We start from the raw sequence: 20,599 nt of genomic DNA, 5'->3' as shown, positions 1-20,599 counted from the left end.
TATTGGCGCCAGTTGGGGTCATCTTAGCTAGTCAGACCGTATTTGGGGCATCAGCCGCGTACAAGAGTGGTGGGTGGAAACTAAGGGGCAGACACGGTGCGGTACGCGAAAGAGGCAGCGGCCCTGCGCCGCGCCGACGCCCACGCTGGGGAAGACTCGCGCCGCGAGCAGGTGGGGGCGGAGGTGGAGGCGGAGACGCAGCGCTCGCGGTCGCGCTCGCCTGAAGCCTTGGGCGGCGTGCTTGCAGGAGCAGCCATGGAGGCGGACGACTCGGACCTGGCGGGCCAGTACCTGCAGCAGTTCGAGCTGGACCGGCTGGAGGGCGCCGTGAAGCGCGAGCAGGGCGCGGGCGCCGAGACGCCGCCCCCGCCGCCGTCGCAGCCGCCGCAGCAGCCGCAGCGCCTGCCGTCGATGCCGCTGCTGCAGCCGTCGCCGCCGCACCACCTGCTGACGCCCCCGGGGGAGGACGCGCACCCGCTGTACGGCGCGGGCCAGCAGCACGCCGGCGTGCTGGTGAAGGCGGTGTCGCAGCACGCGCACGGCGGCGAGCCGGGGCTGGTGGCGCTGCAGCACCCGGGCACGCCGCCCGACACGCCGCCCGTGAGCGCGTCGCCCCCGCACTACGCCGCCGCCGCCGCCGCCGCCGCCATGGCCGCGGCCGGCGCGCTCCCCGACGACATGGGCTGGTTCCCGCAGTCGGCCGTGCGCTACCTGGCGCCCGAGCCGCTCGACCTGCGGCCCAACTGCGCCGCCGACAACATGATGGAGCCGCAGGGCGCGCCGGTGCTCGCCGCCGCCGGCTGGGCGCCGGGCCCCACCTCCGTCATCACGGACGGCTGCCGCAAGCTGCTGGCCGAGTACGCGCCGCACCACCACCACCACCACCGCCACCACCACCACGGGCACCACCACGGCGAGGAGCAGGTGCCGGTGCGGCCGCTAGGCGCCGGCTCGGTGTCGCCCGGGGCGCACCACCACCACCACCAGCCGCAGCACCACCACCACCAGCAGCACCACCACGAGCTGGCGCCGCCGCCGCCGCCGCAGCCCCAGTACGCCGCCTCCACCGCCTCCTCCACCGAGGACATCCTCAACGACGACGCGCTCATGTCGCTGTCGGTGCGCGAGCTCAACAAGAAGCTGCACGGCTACCCGCGCGAGGAGGTGGTGCGCCTCAAGCAGAAGCGGCGCACGCTCAAGAACCGCGGCTACGCGCAGAACTGCCGCAGCAAGCGGCTGCAGCAGCGCCAGGAGCTCGAGGTGACCAACCGCACGCTGGTGGCCGAGCTGCAGCGGCTCAAGGTGGAGCTGGCGCGCGTCACGCAGGAGCGAGACCTGTACAAGCAGCGCCTCGAGCAGCAGCTGCGCCACGCCGCCCCCGCGCCGCCCCCGCGCGCCGACGCCGCCTCCGCCGCCTCGCCGGCCGCCGCCGCCGCCGACTTCTACATGTGACGTCAGCGAGCGGCGCGGGCCGCCTGGTCCTGAGGCGCCGCCGCCACGACGCCGCCTCCCGACGCGTCCCTCCGTTAGGAGTGCCGGAAACGGTAAACAGTGGACTCCAGGTGTGGCCCCTACTTCTCTGCAGCCTCCGCGTTACCGAGGGCGGGACGAAGTTCCGGGTGGACGAGGTCGAGTGATCCCCTCTGCCGCTTCCCTGTCAGCTGCCGCGAGATTCACGCACCAAACCTCTCTGCCTGCGTAAGCAGTAGCTTACCACCCCTCCAAAGCCGTAATTTCGGATAACCGTAATTTCTAAGTGACTGATGACATTCCCTCGGCGTGACTGTCTAGAGGCCGCTCGAACTGAGGCTTTCGGCCCTGTGCACAATGGTTTGAAATCGGACTTCGTAACCTGTCAGCCTCAGTAGAGTCCACCGAGAAAATATGGCCTGCTGTCGCACCACCAGATGAATTCGGCAACGATCGTTGTCGCAATATTGTGCGCAAAATATGCGGTCGTCAAAGCGGTTAGGTCCTAAAAAACATACCGTCTACTTTTTGCGATTCTCAGTACACGTGAGTAGCCGGCTCCTCGTGTCTGTCAGCCACGACTGCGCCGCCTCCGACACGCCTCTGCGAGGCTGCTCTCGTCAGGTGTGCGCCACACGGTAAAGAGTAGTCTCCAGAAAGTATCCCCTCGTCTGTCCATAGGCCGCTCTGACATCCGCGCTACCTCACGGAGGGCGGAAAACGGTTCTGACTGAACGACATCAACCGTGTCCCTCATCTCGGCTACTTCCATGTAGCCTTGCCGAGAATTTCGTGCACCGTCAGCCCTGTCCAAAACTCTACCTGAATACACAACAGTTTTGCACCCCTCTACAGCTGTTATTTCGGCCAGGCATAACTTCGAAGTTTTCAATGATCTTCTCCATTACTCTAGAATAGGTACACTGCTTGCGGTCACGAAACTGATACAACGTTTTGGAACAGAAGTTGTACCAGATCCCATTTCTTTCTATTTTACTTATATATGTTTCATTTTTTCGCGACTAGTTTTCCGTGTCGCCGCAACATCATCCTCAAGTGCTCTTTCTTACACTCAGCCAAGCTTCCAGCAGCTCAACAATTTGGTTTTATACGTGAGTGAACACATGAGAATGGGGTAGCTGCGACAACGAATCTGCTCGCGTAAGATAAAAAAATTAAAATATATAAAAGCGAAAAAAGCTGCTGGAAGTTCCTGTTCCCAAATCAGTTTCTTCGTAAGTGGATGCTAAGACTCCCTCGGTCTGATAAACGACGTATTCGTCATGATGACGCTTATGTTTCGTCTGCACAGTGGTTTGAAAACAGTCTTCTTCTTAAGTTAAAGTCCCGCTGCAGCCCGAGCACGGCCACCGGTCGCACCATCACATGGGGACGAGTAGCGTTGTTGTTTGTCGATACGGCGCTCTCGAAGAGGTTGGCTCCTAGAAGACATTGTGCCTAGGTAGCAGGATTCTCAGTTCACGTGAGTAGTCGGTCTTTCGTCTCTGTTACTTCCTTGTCGGCTGCCCCAAGGTTCATCCACGATTTACAATTTCTGCATACTTCGGGCCCTGTGAGAAAGGTTTTGTATCCCTCAAATTACATTTCCGCTTTCCACTGTATTCACTGACTGTTTTGCAGTATCGACTAATTACGACTATTATGGCATTTCGAAGTAGCGGTCTGACATGCCCACGCACATGCCAACAAGCTGATCAGACATATGGCGGGCAAACATAAACCTTGCTGTTAGACAAATTATCTGCATGACTATGTTGTCCGCCATATAGCTGGAGAGCTTGGGGGCCTGCCCTCGTGTACGTCAGCTGCCGCTTCAAAACGGCGTAACAGCCGATATTGGTCAACAGAGCAAAATAAACAATAACTACAATCGAAATTGGAAATTTTATTTGAAAAATTTTGCACAACTCTGGAACCTACCCGAAGGAAAGTCGTTATTTACATGCGAAAGTTGTTTAGATGTAATTCATGGCGTGACTGGTAGACGGTGCGCCATGGCAAGATCTGCTAAGACAGAATGGAAGGAAATCTGGTGAGATTGCTCTTGCAGTTTGTGAACATGGCAACACAGCACTTTCCACCAGCTGCAGCCAACCTGGCGGGTCCTTGTGACTTCTTGTGACTTCTTCTTTACCAACAAATTTGTTCACAATTACCAAATACTGATCGATCATTACGTATTGTAGTTATCCTTCTACCCACTGGACGCTTTCTGTTTTACTAATGAGAGAGAAGCAGCTATTCCAGAAACATTCGCTGGCAAGCATGGCAGCGCCACAGAACACAATTAAGATGTCTTAAAACGAAATCAATGAGCCGCTATTTTCTTCTAGAAAAGTGCCGAATGTTTCTTAGAAATCGTCATCTCACTACTAGACATTTTGTCAACATTCTCAGTGGCTGGCATCATGGGAACGAATCATTGTCTTTTTCTCTTTGCGACTGTTGAAATGCACGGAGTTCTAACGGGGAAAGAATTTGAAAACATGAGACGACACGTAACGAAATTTTAGGCTGTAAGTAGCTACAGACACTAGCAGGAAGTATGGAGAGTTTGCTGCTAATAAGACTGCGGAAGCAATGCTTGTAAGCGCCTGTTGAAATTAAGATTTCACTTCTGCACACAATATTTCGACTGACTTACAAAAGTATTCAGGGCGGAAGGGGACCAACTCTGACCAAGAAACTACGGGGAAGACCGATGCTGAGCTTTCAGTGGAACACGAATCCAGTTCTTTCCTAATATGTTACAAAAATAATGTATTTAGTCTTTCATTCCCTCACTTCGTCTTCTTCGGCTCCTTCGGTCTGCCTACCAGATTATCTTTCTCAAGTAAGGCAAAAAGCTCGTAGCACCCGAAGAAAACGAATATATAAGATTTACAAATACTGTACGCAAAATTAGCATCGTCAACTAGATTGAACGTCTGATAAGCAAGCGTCTATTTACTTATAAGTCTGACCACCATTTCAACAGCTTTTTACCCAGCTAGCTCTTCGTAAATGCGCAGCATGGGCGATTGCCTTTTCATTGCGTGGGATGATAAAGCCGGACTCACGTACGTACAACAGAAAATAACAGGACACGAAATTCTGATCCGTCTATCCCATTCAATGCTCTCATGCCGCTACAATCAGGCCCAACTAGGTTCTCTCTAAATTTCACTTGTCCGCACCGCGGAGAAAAGACTAGTCAGATCATTTCCCAGTAGCATAAAGACATGTCTCCAACTGGAAATTTTTGTTTTATTTTCATCCCTCGACATAAAATCGCATCATTGCTAATTGTAAATGCATTAACAAGTCTGTTAGTAAAACTGTCTGGTGGCATTACTTGCCGACAGCGGGTGCGGTTTCGTCGTTTAATCTTGTGCGTCCCATATCGTGTAAATAGCACATTACTACAGAGTCTAGCAACCTGCTGCAAGTCGTCGACAAACCTGTTCGCAAAGAAGAACTCGTTCGCATTTTGTGATATGGCCTCTGGAAGTTCCGTCGCCTCAAAGCAATAAGTACATTCTTGGCACTGAGTATATTCTTTCTATTTGGCAAGCCGCGGAACGGAAACACGTGGAAGTCTTAACAGTCTTACAACGTCTTAGAAGCCTCATACATAAAAAAAAATTCAAAATTCTCGTTCACTGACGACTTTAGTGCCACTAAAGAAACAGGTGAACAAATTTGTAAAGCGCGTGTTGTTCGCAGAGAGCCTCTCTTGTTAATAATGATAATAAAAAAGATAACAAATTTGCCAAATTCCACGTCATCCGTAGCCTCACTCCAGTCTCTTTCGTAAATTGATGACTTTACTCAAAATTTTCTTTCGGAAGAAAGCTACAGCCCCAAAGTGGAGCTTTCGTGGAGAAATTCAAAATTTTTAGATTCTTTAGGACTTGAACAAATTGGTATTATTATTACTTCAGAATTTTGTTGTTTTCGCTACGGCACAAAACCGCACGTGTTCTTCCCAGCGATACTGCTAGATTACGAAACAGTTTCATTTCTCAATATACTCACGAGAGCAGCGGGGGGTCTTGATTGCCAACTTTCACACTCCTGTTCGTTAAGATCACTGCTCATTTGTCAAGAGTCACAGCACAATCAAAGAAATGGAGAACGATTTTGTAACTTCTTTTTCTCTTTTTGTTCCATATGGTGTGTTGGCTTTCAGGCGTACAAAGCTGCAGATGCTACGTAGCTCCTAAAGGCCACACTTTTTTCGGAAGTCATTGCAAACTACAGTTATCCACCATGAAAACAAAATGCGATTATCCAATCTAGGTGAGACAGTTTCCTGTCTCACTCATGTACTTGAGCCCACTACTCACGTGTCAAGAGTTAGCAGTACAATAAAAGTCGTGCGGAACAAGTTATTACGTTTCTTGCATCTGGCTCGGTAGCTTCAGGGGTTGGGAGCAACAAATGCAAGGAGCCTGTTAAAATTCGTACGTTTTCGGAAGTTGCTGGAATCTGCGCGCTGCCCACACTGAAAACAAACGACCTTTTTTCATCCCAGTTCTGGCGGACAGAATAAGAAAGGCAGCTATTACCCTACCCTGAGAGGGGTGCGTGATTCTCGGGTCAGTTGCGTCTTCACACTTTGCATTTCGCCCCTCCCTCGTAGCGGGTTGTCTCGTAAGAGAGCCAGTGGCCACGGTGAGCCTTCGCGAACTGGAGGACTTTCACCCTGGGGGCCGCCCGGTCGCTGATTTCAGTGACGGACATAGAGACACGGACGTGAGCGTGTGAAGTGACGCATCTCACCACTGACGGTGAACGAGGACTTTTGAGACACAGTGTATATCAGATATTACGGGTTCGAACATTTCTACGACTGGAACTTCTTTAGATTTTTAAAGAGGCAGTATCTTGAACTGTATTTTTAACACACACTGCTTTATCCCTGTGAGAGAATAATGTACTTAATTTCCAGTTGCAATAGGTGTTGCGATTTCAAGTCCAAAACTCACTTCTTCCTTTACTTAGACGGGTTTAGCTACAATATCTTTGTTCGACGTCTGTTTGCTTAGTTCAGAGAGATTATACGGATGTAGATCTCGTTAATGGAGTACTTGGGACCGAATAAGTGTATCAGTATATGATTTGAGACCTTGAGAACTGGAACGTACTTTGTAGATTCTAAGGCGCTACAGAATAACGTCATAGTTGTCGGCATGCACTTTTCATTGTCTGATTACTGGAGTAAGTAATATAATGAGTCACACCTACGAAGTTATCCACTTTTACAATCCCTAGATATAGTGTAAGGAATCGAACACATCTTTCCTTTGTAATCGACAGATATTTACTTTACTATGCGGTTTTGAAAAATGCAACTGTACTGAAAAGAAAACTTTTTATTTAAGACTTGCAGTAATTTTCAGCTGAATGGTGTAGAAGAAGTACGTAGGCGAAAATTAAGTTGTTCTGTGAACTTTGCGTTTCTTTTTGTTCAGTTGTGAAGAATTATCGCTCTGATTTTTCAGGCTGTCTCCAAACAGCAAAACCATTTAAACAATATTTTCAATATCGTTTTTGAAATACAGAAGTTACCAATATCGGTTCCATATTACATTTTTGTGCGATTGAACTGTGTGATTAATACCAGAGTTCGGGAAAGACTGTGCCCCCTGCGTACATCTTCTGGAAGACAACATTCCGGACCACGGATGTAAGTGAGGGTGCTTAATCTTGTACATATGAGATCATGGTTGTGTTTCAAATTATTATATGTTAAATACCTTGAGAATGATCTAATGTAAATACAAAGTAATAAAAGTATTTGCTTAAAATACAAGCGTCTTCCTTGTAGTGGCTCACTTCCGCTACTGTACCACTTCTTCTCAACACTACAAGTCTGTCGCATATGGAATTCGCCGAAATGATAAATTGCTGGGCAAGAAACAATAGTCCTTGAGAAATGGTCTGGGTGAAAAATACGAGTATTGGCTGCCATATTTCTACCTGTATGCACGCAGGTTTTTTCAGTACTGTACATAAATTAGGCTACTTTCGTTGTCTCGTGGTAAGTGTAGAAATGTTGACGCCTTTTTCGATGCCATCGACTTTGTACACCTTAAGTCACTACTGACTGTATTACAGAGTCTGTTACTGCGAAACTATAGAGCTCACTTTGGTACGGTCAGTCGCTTGCCTTGAGGTTCCAGCGCTTCATGTTTACGGTGTTTTGTGCCGCCACTGGAAACATTTCCTGTTTGTTCCTTTGTCGCGCGACCTGGAAACACGTTCTCCCGGCTGCCTTGAGGCCGATCGTCGGTGGCTTTTAATCCTCCAGGTTTACGTTCAGCATTACCACTAATAGTCTGCCTTATTTCTCAGCAAGTAGGCTACGCAGTAATGTCAAAACATGATTTTATTCAGTCTACCTATCGAAATATTGCGTTGGTCACGTAGCCACTGCCATCTTCACATACGTACAGGCAATAATTCACCGACAGAACATGTTTAGTCTACAGTGGTTCTGCACTGGAAACTTAGCAAGTATCATCATATACAGCTTTCATAGAAGTAATGTAACAACCATTTGCATCATCTTTAGTGTTTTTCTAATTCACTGTTTTGTTGTTGTTTTACGTTAGCGAGTTTTGTGGCGACGACAAATCCAAGAATCCAGAGGCAGTGCTGCCGACTGCTAATGCTTTATTACAACAGTTCTAAGTATTTTTAGCTGATATAAAAATAGGCTAGCTACTTTTAAAATAAAGCAGGATGTTATTTTTATAACAACTATTATACTCGTATTTTCTTGCATTAACGATGTTTAGATAAATATTTTCTTTTCCTCTCACACAGTCACTTACCTAACTAGCAGTATGTGACTACAGGCGAATTCAGTTTTATTTATGTTACTAAATGAACTATTTACTTACTAGGTTAACTGGCCTGCCTTTAATCACTGCTGTGGGTACATACTGAGATATACACAGCTGCAAGAGTTAATAAAAATAATAATTGCTATTAGTGTTGCATTCAGCATATCGTTCTTCTGAAAACTACAAGTTAACTGTAAAAAGTCGCAATTCATCTTATTTCCTCTACTCGTTTCATGAGCACGATTTACGTGAAGTAATCAGTCGTATGTATGTTGAGTGTACGACTTTGGTGTAGCCTGCCGCACAGTTCAACAGTAGAAGACAATTATGTTGGAGATTTAAAACTCTGAAACGGGTAGTCGAAATAAAATAAATTGTGACTGTTGACAGTAGTTTAAAATGATATCAGTAACAGTCACGGTAAAATATCATCTAACACGTTCCCATTAAACTTAAAAATATCGACCCTGCTTGTTTCTGTGTTGTTGCTGTTGGCTGATTCGATGCACCTCTCCGAGCGAGTCTATCCTGTGCAAATCTCTGCATCTCTTAATAACAGCTGATCCTACATCTATTGGAACCTGCTTACTGTATCATGCCTTGCTCTCCCTTTACTATTTTCATCCCCTTCACTTCCCTCCATTACCAAACCGACAGTACGTCTGGGTGCGGCCTATCAGCTTCCTTCTTTTAGTTTAGTTGAGCCACAAATTTCTTTTTTCACTAATTCGATTTAGTACCTCCTCAATAATTATTCTATCTACCCACCTAATCTTCAACATTAGTCTGTAGCGTCGTATATCAAAACCTTGTATTCTCTTCTCCCTTAATCAAAATGGTTCAAATGGCTCTGAGCACTATGGGACTTAACTTCGGAAGTCATAAGTTCCCTAGAACTTAGAACTACTTAAACCTAACTAACCTAAGGACATCACACACATCCATGCCCGAGGCAGGATTCGAACCTGCGACCGTAGCGGTCGCGCGGTTCCAGACTGTAGCGCCTAGAACCGCTCTGCCACCCCGGCCGGCCTCCCTTAATCGCCCATAGGCCACGTTTCAAATCTATGGAAGGGTACACAACAGAGAAATACCATCAAAAAGTTTCCCAGCACTTACATTTATATCAGATATTAATAAATTGCTGTTTTTTAGAAATAACTTTCTTACTGTTGTCAGTCTCAATTTTTTATCCCTTTTACTTCGGCCATCATCAGGTATTTAGCTGCCCAAATCCAAAACTCTTCTGCTCCTCTTAGTGTCTCAGTTCGCAGTTTAATTCCCTCAGTATAGCCTGATATATTTCGGCTACATGTTTTGGTTTTCTTGATGTTCATCACACAACTTCTTTTCAAGACACTGTCCATTCCGTTCAGCTGCTTTTCCAGTTTCACCACCGTCTCTGACAAATTACAGTTTCAACGTTGAATCTCAAGGTGTTTATATCTCCTTTCAAATCTCAATTTGGTTTCCTTCACTACTTGCTCAAAGTACAGACTGAAACGCATGGCCGGCGTGTGTGGCCGAGCGGCTCTAGGCGCTTCAGTCTGGAACCGCGCGATCGCTACGGTCGCAGGTTCGAATCCTGCCACGGGCATGGATGTATGTGATGTCTTTAGGTTAGTTAGGTTTAAATAGTTCTAAGTTGTAGGGGACTGATGACCGCAGATGTTAAGTCCCATAGTCCTCAGAGCCATTTTTTTGAAACGCATGGCGAAATGTTACAACCCTGCCTCACTCCCTTCTCATCGGTGGCTTCCCTTTCACGTTTCTCAAATCTGCAATCTAGTTTCCATACAAGTTGTTAATAACCTCTCGGTCCCTCTACTTTACCCCTACCGCCTTCAGAATTTCAGAGAGTGTAATCTAGACAGCACTCTAAAGCTTTCTCTAACTCTACTAATCCTGTTGACATAGGTTTGCCTTTTATCAGCCTATCTTCTAGGTAAGTCATAGGCTAATATTGCCTCCCACGTGCCTACATTTCTCCCTAACCCAAACTGATGTTATCCGAGGCCGGCTTCTAGCAGTTCTTCTATTATTCTGTAAATAATTCTTGGAAATATTTTGCGTCCATGACTTATTATACTGATAGTCTGATAATATTCACAGCTGTCAGCATCTGCCTTCTTCGGAATGGGAATTATTATATTCTTCTTCCAGTCCGAAGGTATTTCCCCTCTCATATATCTTGTACATGAAATAATTTTGTGATGGCTGGATCTCCCAAGGATATAAATAATTCAGAGCTGATGTCGTCTACTCCAGGTGATATGCTTCCACTTGAGACCTTCAGTGCTCTGTCAAATTCTTCTCGCAGTACCACATATCGTATCTCATGTTCAACTATCCCTCTTCTCTTTTTGTATTACTGTTCTCAAGTCTGTTACCCTTATAAGGATTCTCTATGTGTTCTTCCACCTTTAACCTTTCCCATATTTGCTTAGTAATGGTTTTCCGTATGAGATCTCGATATTTCTATGTTACTCTTATAGAGGACGTGAGAGTAGGGATGGAAAAGTTTCACATTTTTTTCTGGTCGATATTTGTAGGTTGGTCGCCCTTTGACTCATCCATGTCTATTTCTGCTTCTTCGTAAGCGCCACGTGGGCAGTGACAGGTCTTTGGACGGTTTTATCTCACAAATCTCTTATTTTTCGCGTATCTCACTTACATACAATAATTGCTTACATCCTAGTAATATAGAGTTGTAGAAACACTCCTCTTGTTGTAATACGTGGTAAAAAAGTCGCACTATAACGCTACTGACGAATTTTAAAAAATTACATTTTTGTTAGCAAACGAGTACAAAAAAATAGCAGTTACATGCAGACTGTTTTCGCAACTTCACCAGAGTGATTGTTGAAGATATGTACATAAACAAAGAAGTTACATTTTTTCTTATACAAAGTAGAAAAAAATACGTCCAGTATGGACTGTATCGCAATAACTATGATTGATAACAACACCGGAAAAAATAACGTAATTATGCGCGAGTTACTGACGTCAGAAACTTATTAGAAATAACATTTTTGTATCAAGTAGCTAAAATTCCAGGGTGACATGTTATACCGGGATCGGCCGATCCCAAGAGAACGGTATCATCTTATTTGATGACTTAGACACAATGACTTTTATTGGCAATATACGACAGTGAAATGAAGGGTAAATCATTGATGAAATCAGCCTGATCTCGTTAAAGTAACTTATTTTAAGACCCAGTATACTTTTTGAAGCGTAAGTTCATCTTGGCTGTATTGATGCTAACACCACAGAAATGGATATATGTTTATTGAGAATTTTTTAGAAAGAAAAATTGAAGAAAGTACAGCCGAATATGTAAGACGATTTCTTCATTTAAAATTCTCTATAAATGCCCACAAATATGTTTTTCTGTCGCTATGACGTCGCAATAAAGGTCACTCAAAAGCCAGCTGAAACCTTGGAGATGAAGCAATGCTACAAAATGTAGCTAGGATAATAGCATAATATATCGAAGTGATTTTAGGTGAATTTTAATAGTAATGTTCTAGGAATTAATTTAGTTGGAGAATGAGAATTCCACGTTCTAATTGAAAGAGGTGCCCAGGCGCAATTCACACTGTCACTGTATTTTTACCTTTACGACTATTACTTTGTATAATCAGCTCCTGTGTATGAATATTGACACTGTGTTCAGTGACTACTTTTCTTCTACTGAGAGGCTTGTAGCATCAACTTTAGTTTTGCGTTATGTGTAGATTACTCCTATCTGTGATAGCAAACGACATGTTTAGAGCTTCTTTTGATCAATAAGCTGTCATTTTGACTAAAGTAACGCATCAACTCTTGCTTCGTAGTTTAGGTTAAATACGAAAGGCACGCTGAGCCCCAAAATGCTTTTTGTCTTTGTTTCAAGTAGACATAGCAACATGATATTAAAAATTTGTACGTTTATCGTACGAGCTGGTTCTTGAGACGTTGCCATGTGAACTGTCCCAAAAAGTCTTACACAGTTTCAACATTTACCATTTCTGTTTTTGCGATAAGCAGCTGTTTGCTTTGTCGCTTCCACAAATTACTTATTGGTGTTGTTGGGGTCTTAAGTCCGAAGAATTTGATGTAGCTCTCCAGGTTTGTCTGTTCTTCATCTCTAAGTAACTATAATCATCTCTTACGAATTTGATCGTTTTGCTAACGGTAAACGTCAGTATGAAACGTTAAGTTCGTAAAAGACAATACAGAATGCTCTCTAATTCTGAATTAATCTAACACACGAGTACGAACAACAAAAGAAAAATTTGGCCTTAAACTCCTGAAATCTGAGCACAGAACATAGTATTCTAATCAAGGTTTTAAGTAAAATAAATCATATTCTCCAGTATAAGGTGCACTGCACCCACACGTTTAACCAACACTTTCTAAAGGACCAAATCCTCCACGAAACACTTCATTTTAAGCTAAGCGTGTTAACTGACGTTTTAAGTCACCTGTACAGTATAATCAAGGGACGTTGTACCTACGCAAGTACGCTTTTTCAGATGATCGGACTATAGTCATTGTCTGAAACCTTCATACATCAGACGTATTAACCCTCCAATTACCCTCTCTCAGAATATTAAAGTCAAAGTTTGGTACCAAGTACAGTGGTTTATAATAAGTTCTAGCCGTTCATTTTGTTCCCTGCAGCATTTTATAACTGCCATTTTTTGTTTAATAATATACATGCGAGTCGTTAACAGGTACCTTTACGTTGTATTGTGCGTACATGACAGTTGTTTCTGTACTCACGTACACGTACCACTCTTGGTCATGGTGAAGTCATCGGAAGATGTAACAGAATAGAGAAAAAAACTAAGAGTGAATCGTTGCACACCTAACTCTATACTAATAGATATAAAAGACATATGCTTGTACACATGGTATTTATCATTTACACAGTAAGGTGTGTAGAATCTCATCTTTCTATTATTTTCTTTAGTAAACTGTTACGAGTACAGCATTTCTTAATTTATTTCTTTAAATGTTTATGTGTTCAGAACACCACTGGTTGGTCGAAAGCAGTACACGACAACGGACATATTTTCCAGACAATGCTCCCTAGGAACACGTAGTATCGGTCAGTAGGGAGCAGGGTGACTGGTACAGTGAAATTGTTTCATTCACTAGCAAACACGGGCAAAAGCGCCACTGTCCCTGTACACACCATTGATCGAGCCTGAACTGTGACGAAAGTTGTAAATCTTGGTACACTGAAGTGTATAAAACAGGTTTACTATGACTGGGACCGTTGCTACGTCTTCAAAAATGCCTGTTTATGAAACCATTCAATTCAGGAATTAATAAAATTAGCATTTAAGCTTCGTTTCCAACGAGTTTATACTCAACGTTTTTGTTAATGTAACCATTGTTTATCACTGTGTGCTCATCATGGACGGTTTGACATGCAGAGCTGCAGTAGATGAGGAAATGTGCAATAGTTCAAAAGAACTCACAGTGCCATGGTGTTCCCTGTCCGCGACTAAACGGGCAGCCGGGTGTTATACAGTATGAAGAAAGGGAAAAATTCTGCTGACCGGGCATGTACTTTTGACGTTATATCTGATTCTGTGAAGGTTAATATAGGGCGACTTCGTATTTTCTCGCAGACAACTTCATTGGTCCGAGACGGATCCAAAGCATTTCTGTTAGGCAAGTTGGTTACACACTGTTGTTCTGTCCTATATGTAAAATCGTGTTTTACAGGTTTTGCTATCGAAAATTTTCTTCTTATCAATTCCTGTCGGCCAAAAAAAGAAATGTATTCATATATCTAGTGTGATACGGCAGTAACTGTGTGATTATTAAAAAAAAGTATTTCATTCCCTTAATTTCGATACCACCATACTCTTAGTCACATGGAACGTAGATATACACAGTACCCGATTAATTCGAGTTATTTCGGTTATTTTATTCTAAATTTGCCTCCTGTTAAGTATATTTCTCAAGGAGCATTTAACAGAAGATCATTATACAGCTAGACTGTTGAGCCCCTCACCGATAGTAATTTACGTTGATGCCGTTTTTACTAACGAAAAAAAAGATATTCTATATATTCGAGGCTAACACCGTCATAATAATTGTGTAGGCTGTATTGAAATTTGCCTGCTTAATCTTCACAAAGCTTTTTTAGGCATATATGGAAAAGTCTCACCAACAGTCCTTTATTAGGAAGGCGCAGTGCCTTCAGGAGAAATCATTGCAGTTTTTTTCTCCGTCCTTTCTCGTCAGGTACGTTTCCAGTAACAAAGCCACGAAAGAATGCTAGGTGGTCTCAAACTGGGATCTTTATCATTTCATTGGCGAAATAACACATTTGCCTCAACTTTTGTTTTCAATCGAATATATGTGTTTCATATCCAATTTTGCGCAGTTTCTGAATCTAGCCTCCAGCAATACTTTGCAGGTAAGTGCCAGAGCGCGTTGCTTCGCCCGAAATCTTAGATGAATTCGTGTTTATATTCGATCTCGCTTATGCCATGCTATGTTTTCAAACCCAGCCCACGGGAAACAAAATGCTCGCGTACTTAAACTCGCGTACTTAAACAAAATTAAAGAATGATCTGTCCGGATACGTGAGGTTGCTCTTAGATTTTACCGACGTAAATTCCGTTGTCTTTCACTCTGTGTGTAGGTGGTAGTTAGGTATCCTTAATAGCTTTCTGTGGTTTTTCGGAATCCTGACAGACAAGTACCTTGATGAATCAGGAGACAGCAAAAGATTCTCCATACCAGAGACTAAATGATAAAATGAAAGTGAAATATAATCTCTGTGCTAATTCTTGCATCATGTCTCCTAAGATTTTATAACGCGCGATTGTTGGGCAACTTGTTCATAATCATGGCCCTGCATATTTAAGAGGGTCTCCTTAAAAGTCTCTATTCAGAACTTCAACAACAGTATGGGGAAGTTATTCATTTTGGCGTATCAACAGTTTGTGTATTCAGAATGAAAGTAAATGGCTATATTTTTTTCGTTCTTTGAGTCTTTTCTAACAGTTGGATGATACTTGTATACGTCTGAGGGAACGGAAATATTTTCATTTATAATTTTAGAACAGAAATCACAAGTATCTTTAAGTATGAAGAGTACCAGCCGCCATCAACGACAAGTGGAAACGCATGGTGTGGATATGAGGATACGCTTTGTGCCTGGATTTAGTTATTGCCTGTTTCGGCTTACACATTGTACTAGAATCCTTTTATAATACTCTATACGCTTCGTAGTGATTTCTCGCCTTTACCTTTACGCCACGAAATTAAAAAAAATTACAAGACTGTACAAGTTTTCTTCACGAGGCACACAAGTGTTTTACAGCCTGTTAATATCCCGGAACTATTGGTTTCTGAGGTAACTCGGAGTATAGCGTGTCACGGAGAGTCCTATAAGTACTTGGCGTTATTTTAGTATGGACAGGGCGAGTAAACAGGGTTCATGTCACCACGTCACCAGTTACCAACATGAACGGAGCGGCAGCTTTTTTTAATCTGTGCGTTTGTTTCTGATGCAGGTGCCATTATCAGAGCATTTGAAACGTACCAAGGCTGGACCTGGTCACCCTGAAGCGTTGCGCTACTTCTTATAGTGTAATGGTAGTTGTTTTCTCCTTTATTTTATTAACAATGAGACATAAATTTCTGTAGTTTATCGCCAAATCAGTTACCTGCTATAAATGTTAGCTTTATTTTGTGAAGTAACGTCTATGACTCATGGTATATTGTGAACTCTGTGATTGTTACACGGGTAACACTCGTTTCATAGAACTTCCCGCAAAAGTGACGTCATTTTGACATCACACACAATGTCGACGACCGCATAATCGGCTATCGACTTTAGTTAGTGTTCCATACGCGCCTCCCACAAGACTCCATGGTCGCGTACTGGAGATTTACAAAAACATATGATTCTTGGAATGATTCATTATGATTATTGCTATAATAAAAAGTCACATAATGATTTGTCGACCGTTAATGCCTTCATATAAGAGTGCTCCCTCATGAATGAGCTATTATCGCAATAATTTATAAATGAAGCATGTAACACGCTTGTTTTGTAATCTGCAGTAAGCCGCTTCAAAGTAAAGGATCACTGAAAATTTATCACAAACGTGTCACCATTAAATGTCACTTACTGACGCATCAACGATATAAGCCTTCAAGAGAGAGTGTGATATCCGAGACAGGAAATAAATAACGCATAGTTAAGTGGTAGCGTAATGGACATCGTTGTGCGGAGAGTTGTGAGTTCGCATCCCGTCACATGCAATTTTTTTTACGTCAGTGTTGTCAACACGTCCTGGGACTTTCTTATGAATGTAATACAAGTATGCTTTGCAATATTCGATGTTATTTACAATCACTTTGATCTGAGAACGGAGGATGAAATAAATATTAAGCGATTTCCGAACACGTGTTAGACAGGAACGGAGGACAGCTTAAATTGCTGCGACTGAAACGAACAACAATAAAAATGCATGTTTTTCCTTCTCATAAACAATTGGCTTTTTTTTTTTTACAACTATGTACGGCCTTTCGAGTGTGTGGTTAGGCAGGAATCTATGAGGACAGTGTAAATTGTTGCAGGTTAATCGAGGAGCAATAACATTCATATTCTTCACGTATCGGAAAGTCAATAGAGGATAATGCGGTCACTGATACTGCGCCATGACGTCAAAATGACGTCACGTTTGCAGGAAATGTAGTCAAACGAGCGTTATCCTTGTTATACTGTGGAGTTTGTGTTTTGTTCTGAGGCATTTTGGAAGTTTAATTTTGCTAGAAGCAGTTCACCTGCAATCCTACTTCCATTGTATTTGGAGTGAGGGGGAAACGCGAAAATATAAATTGTCGAAACAGAGCATTAGTACCATTTGACTAAGACATTCATCTGGAGTCTGGAATCGTTTTTATTTTTTGGTAAGTAGAGTCACATTTGAAAAAGTACTTGTATCGGTAAAATAAGATTTATTAATGAGCAAGCATTCCATCAACCGAAAGCAGTTGAAGACGTTGGTGGTAAGAATTTTTAACGTCCGCGTGTTAAGGGAGAGATGTAATGCTAATAATATAGTAGGGAAAAGCCGCTTTGTCGCAAATTGTTCATAAAATCGCCGAGTGTCACTATATGATAGTAATAAATCAACTAGGCATGGTTAGTTACCGAGACGTCTTAAGTGTTGGCAGCTACAGAACGTCTACAAAACGAGTTTCCACAGTTGCTTTGGTTACGTGGTCAGAGCAATGCTCCGGGAAGAATGGAAATTTAGCAGGCTACAAAATACTACACAGGTCTCGTGAAGAAAACGTGGTCTCTGTAAGTGTTTTGATTTCGTATACGATGTTAAAGTTGAGCAGCCACAGTTTTTGATTTTGCTGTAACATGTTGTTGTGGGCGGAAAAGGAACGTTTGGGTAACAAAACACAGTTGTTTTTGTTAAGAAAATGGTAAACCTGGTGGTTGGTTTGAACCCCGCAGTGCTTTACTAGGCATGGTACCATTACAGCTGAACTGCAAGTTAACGTGCACTCTGAACCAAGATTTAACTTGGCTTTTTATGCATTAATCAGTCACTGCCAGGGAGAAAGAAAGGTGCATGTAACAGAACAAATTTCAGGAGCGTCTGGGAAGCGATTCACAGAACGCTGGATTTGTTGTGAGACACAAACCTTCTTAGATATTGAGGCTCACTTGTCTTTCACCTCTGCTAACGATTCGTTAATAGAAAAAATTTCAGCCCGAATCGTGATTAGTTGATCACGTTAAAGTAAATCAATCCCCACCAATCTTGTAAACGTCTGGTCGAGTCAGTTCAAACGTGGGAGGAAGATAAGGGCATTATACATTCAATAGAGTGACATTTCCATATTCCATCTTGGCTCTTATATAGCTGATTTCAGCTGTTTGCCATTTTCAAGCGCGTACTCCTATATTCGTGAATTTACACCGTCACCCTTTGCGAGTGTATACAAAGATATACTAGTCATTTTAGTACGTAACCGCTGAAAACAAAAGTTAAAACAACGTTGCATATCCGTCAACGCTTTAAAATAACATTACTCTCAGGGTGGAATAGGTTTGTAAACATAAAATCTCATAATATGTCGCACAGAACATAGATCTGCGCAGGTCGACTCGACTCTGTCCAGTTTACAGTAAACAGCTGTCCAAAGATATAACGACGTACAGTGACCGCCGCCCAGCTGGTGGTACCTGTGAATATGTGCCGGGGATATGGTGCCTCTCCATTATATATGGTTTATCGGTATATTTCAAATTGCTGTCATACACGTGTTCCACGTGGCACACAGAAGTACGTTCATGCTTACGTCATGTCATGTAGTAAGTGCTTGTATAAAATGAAGTCAGACTATAAAAACAATTTCGAGAATCGAAATTTAAAAATTTCACAAATTTCCCGAAATAGTAAGTTGTCACATACAGTAATAACAAAAATGTGATTGCAGACTGTTTGGACAACATTTATGCCTTTTCATTTCATCATATACTCGGCTAAAATTCTGTAAAAATCTCATGCTATATAATTCTGACTGTTCGTTCAATATATTGTCCCGCTATTGTGAGGGTAACAGATTTATCAGATGTTTTGTTGGCCAAAGTTCTTGAATATGAATCATTTCGTTGACTGATGGGGAAATCTCGTGCCAATTTTGAATATACTTATAGATGAACAGGCTATATAAGCAGAATATCTGTTCACTTGTTCATCTGGAAAAATTGTGCAGAGGTTAAAAGTTCAGTTATTTTCTGGGAAGATTTGGTAAGGTTCGGGTCTTGTTCCGTTTGTTTTGTTACTTTTTTTTGTCTGAGGTACTCCGCATTAGCTTTGTGCCGTCCAGCGGTGACTGGCGTCATGACGTGTGGAGTGGTCAGAGGCGGCAAAGATTCTTCTGCATAAATCATGACGTCTTGGAACTCCAATTTCCGAAAGATTAATAATGTAAATGCTGATGTATATACTCTTGTTTTCGACTTTGGGTGTTTGGAGTTTGTTCAAACGAGATGTACCTAACTCATAAATTTCATATCATGCTTGTAATCAAACGCATAATAAAAGCCTTCATACATATTGGAGTAGCTGAGTTCTACAGAACTAAGAAGAGTTTATCAACGACTCGGAGGTTCACAGAATTCTCTGAGCTTAAGACCAGCGAAGAGATAATTTATAAACTACAGGGTGTTTCAAAAATGACCGGTATACTTGAAACGGCAATAAAAACTAAACGAGCAGCGATAGAAATACACCGTTTGTTGCAATATGCTTGGGACAACAGTACATTTTCAGGCAGACAAACTTTCGAAATTACAGTAGTTACAATTTTCAACAACAGATGGCGCTGCGGTCTGGGAAACTCTATAGTACGATATTTTCCACATATCCACCATGCGTAGCAATAATATGGCGTAGTCTCTGAATGAAATTACCCGAAACCTTTGACAACGTGTCTGGCGGAATGGCTTCACATGCAGATGAGATGTACTGCTTCAGCTGTTCAATTGTTTCTGGATTCTGGCGGTACACCTGGTCTTTCAAGTGTCCCCACAGAAAGAAGTCACAGGGGTTTATGTCTGGCGAATAGGGAGGCCAATCCACGCCGCCTCCTGTATGTTTCGGATAGCCCAAAGCAATCACACGATTATCGAAATATTCATTCAGGAAATTAAAGACGTCGGCCGTGCGATGTGGCCGGGCACCATCTTGCATAAACCACGAGGTGTTCGCAGTGTCGTCTAAGGCAGTTTGTACTGCCACAAATTCACGAAGAATGTCCAGATAGCGTGATGCAGTAATCGTTTCGGATCTGAAAAATGGGCCAATGATTCCTTTGGAAGAAATGGCGGCCCAGACCAGTACTTTTTGAGGATGCAGGGACGATGGGACTGCAACATGGGGCTTTTCGGTTCCCCATATGCGCCAGTTCTGTTTATTGACGAAGCCGTCCAGGTAAAAATAAGCTTCGTCAGTAAACCAAATGCTGCCCACATGCATATCGCCGTCATCAATCCTGTGCACTATATCGTTAGCGAATGTCTCTCGTGCAGCAACGGTAGCGGCGCTGAGGGGTTGCCGCGTTTGAATTTTGTATGGATAGAGGTGTAAACTCTGGCGCATGAGACGATACGTGGACGTTGGCGTCATTTGGACCGCAGCTGCAACACGGCGAACGGAAACCCGAGGCCGCTGTCGGATCACCTGCTGCACTAGCTGTTCACGTTCCCAGTCCGTTTAAATTTTTCA

General features: G+C 43.3%; 1 protein-coding gene across 1 annotated transcript in view; it reads left to right on the top strand.

Annotated features, from left to right (window-relative positions):
* The first annotated feature begins 255 nt into the window (after nt 1-255).
* Nucleotides 256-20,599, top strand: part of LOC126088139 (transcription factor MafB-like) — a 42,606-nt gene continuing 22,262 nt past the window's right edge. The window contains exon 1 of the mRNA XM_049906255.1: nt 256-1,391. Within this exon, the coding sequence (XP_049762212.1) occupies nt 256-1,391 (1,136 nt within the window). The remainder of the gene's footprint in view (nt 1,392-20,599) is intronic.

Source organism: Schistocerca cancellata, chromosome 6 (genome assembly GCF_023864275.1).
Source record: "Schistocerca cancellata isolate TAMUIC-IGC-003103 chromosome 6, iqSchCanc2.1, whole genome shotgun sequence".
In the NCBI taxonomy this organism is placed as follows: Eukaryota; Metazoa; Arthropoda; class Insecta; order Orthoptera; family Acrididae; genus Schistocerca; species Schistocerca cancellata.
This window is presented reverse-complemented; position numbering and strand designations above follow the sequence as displayed.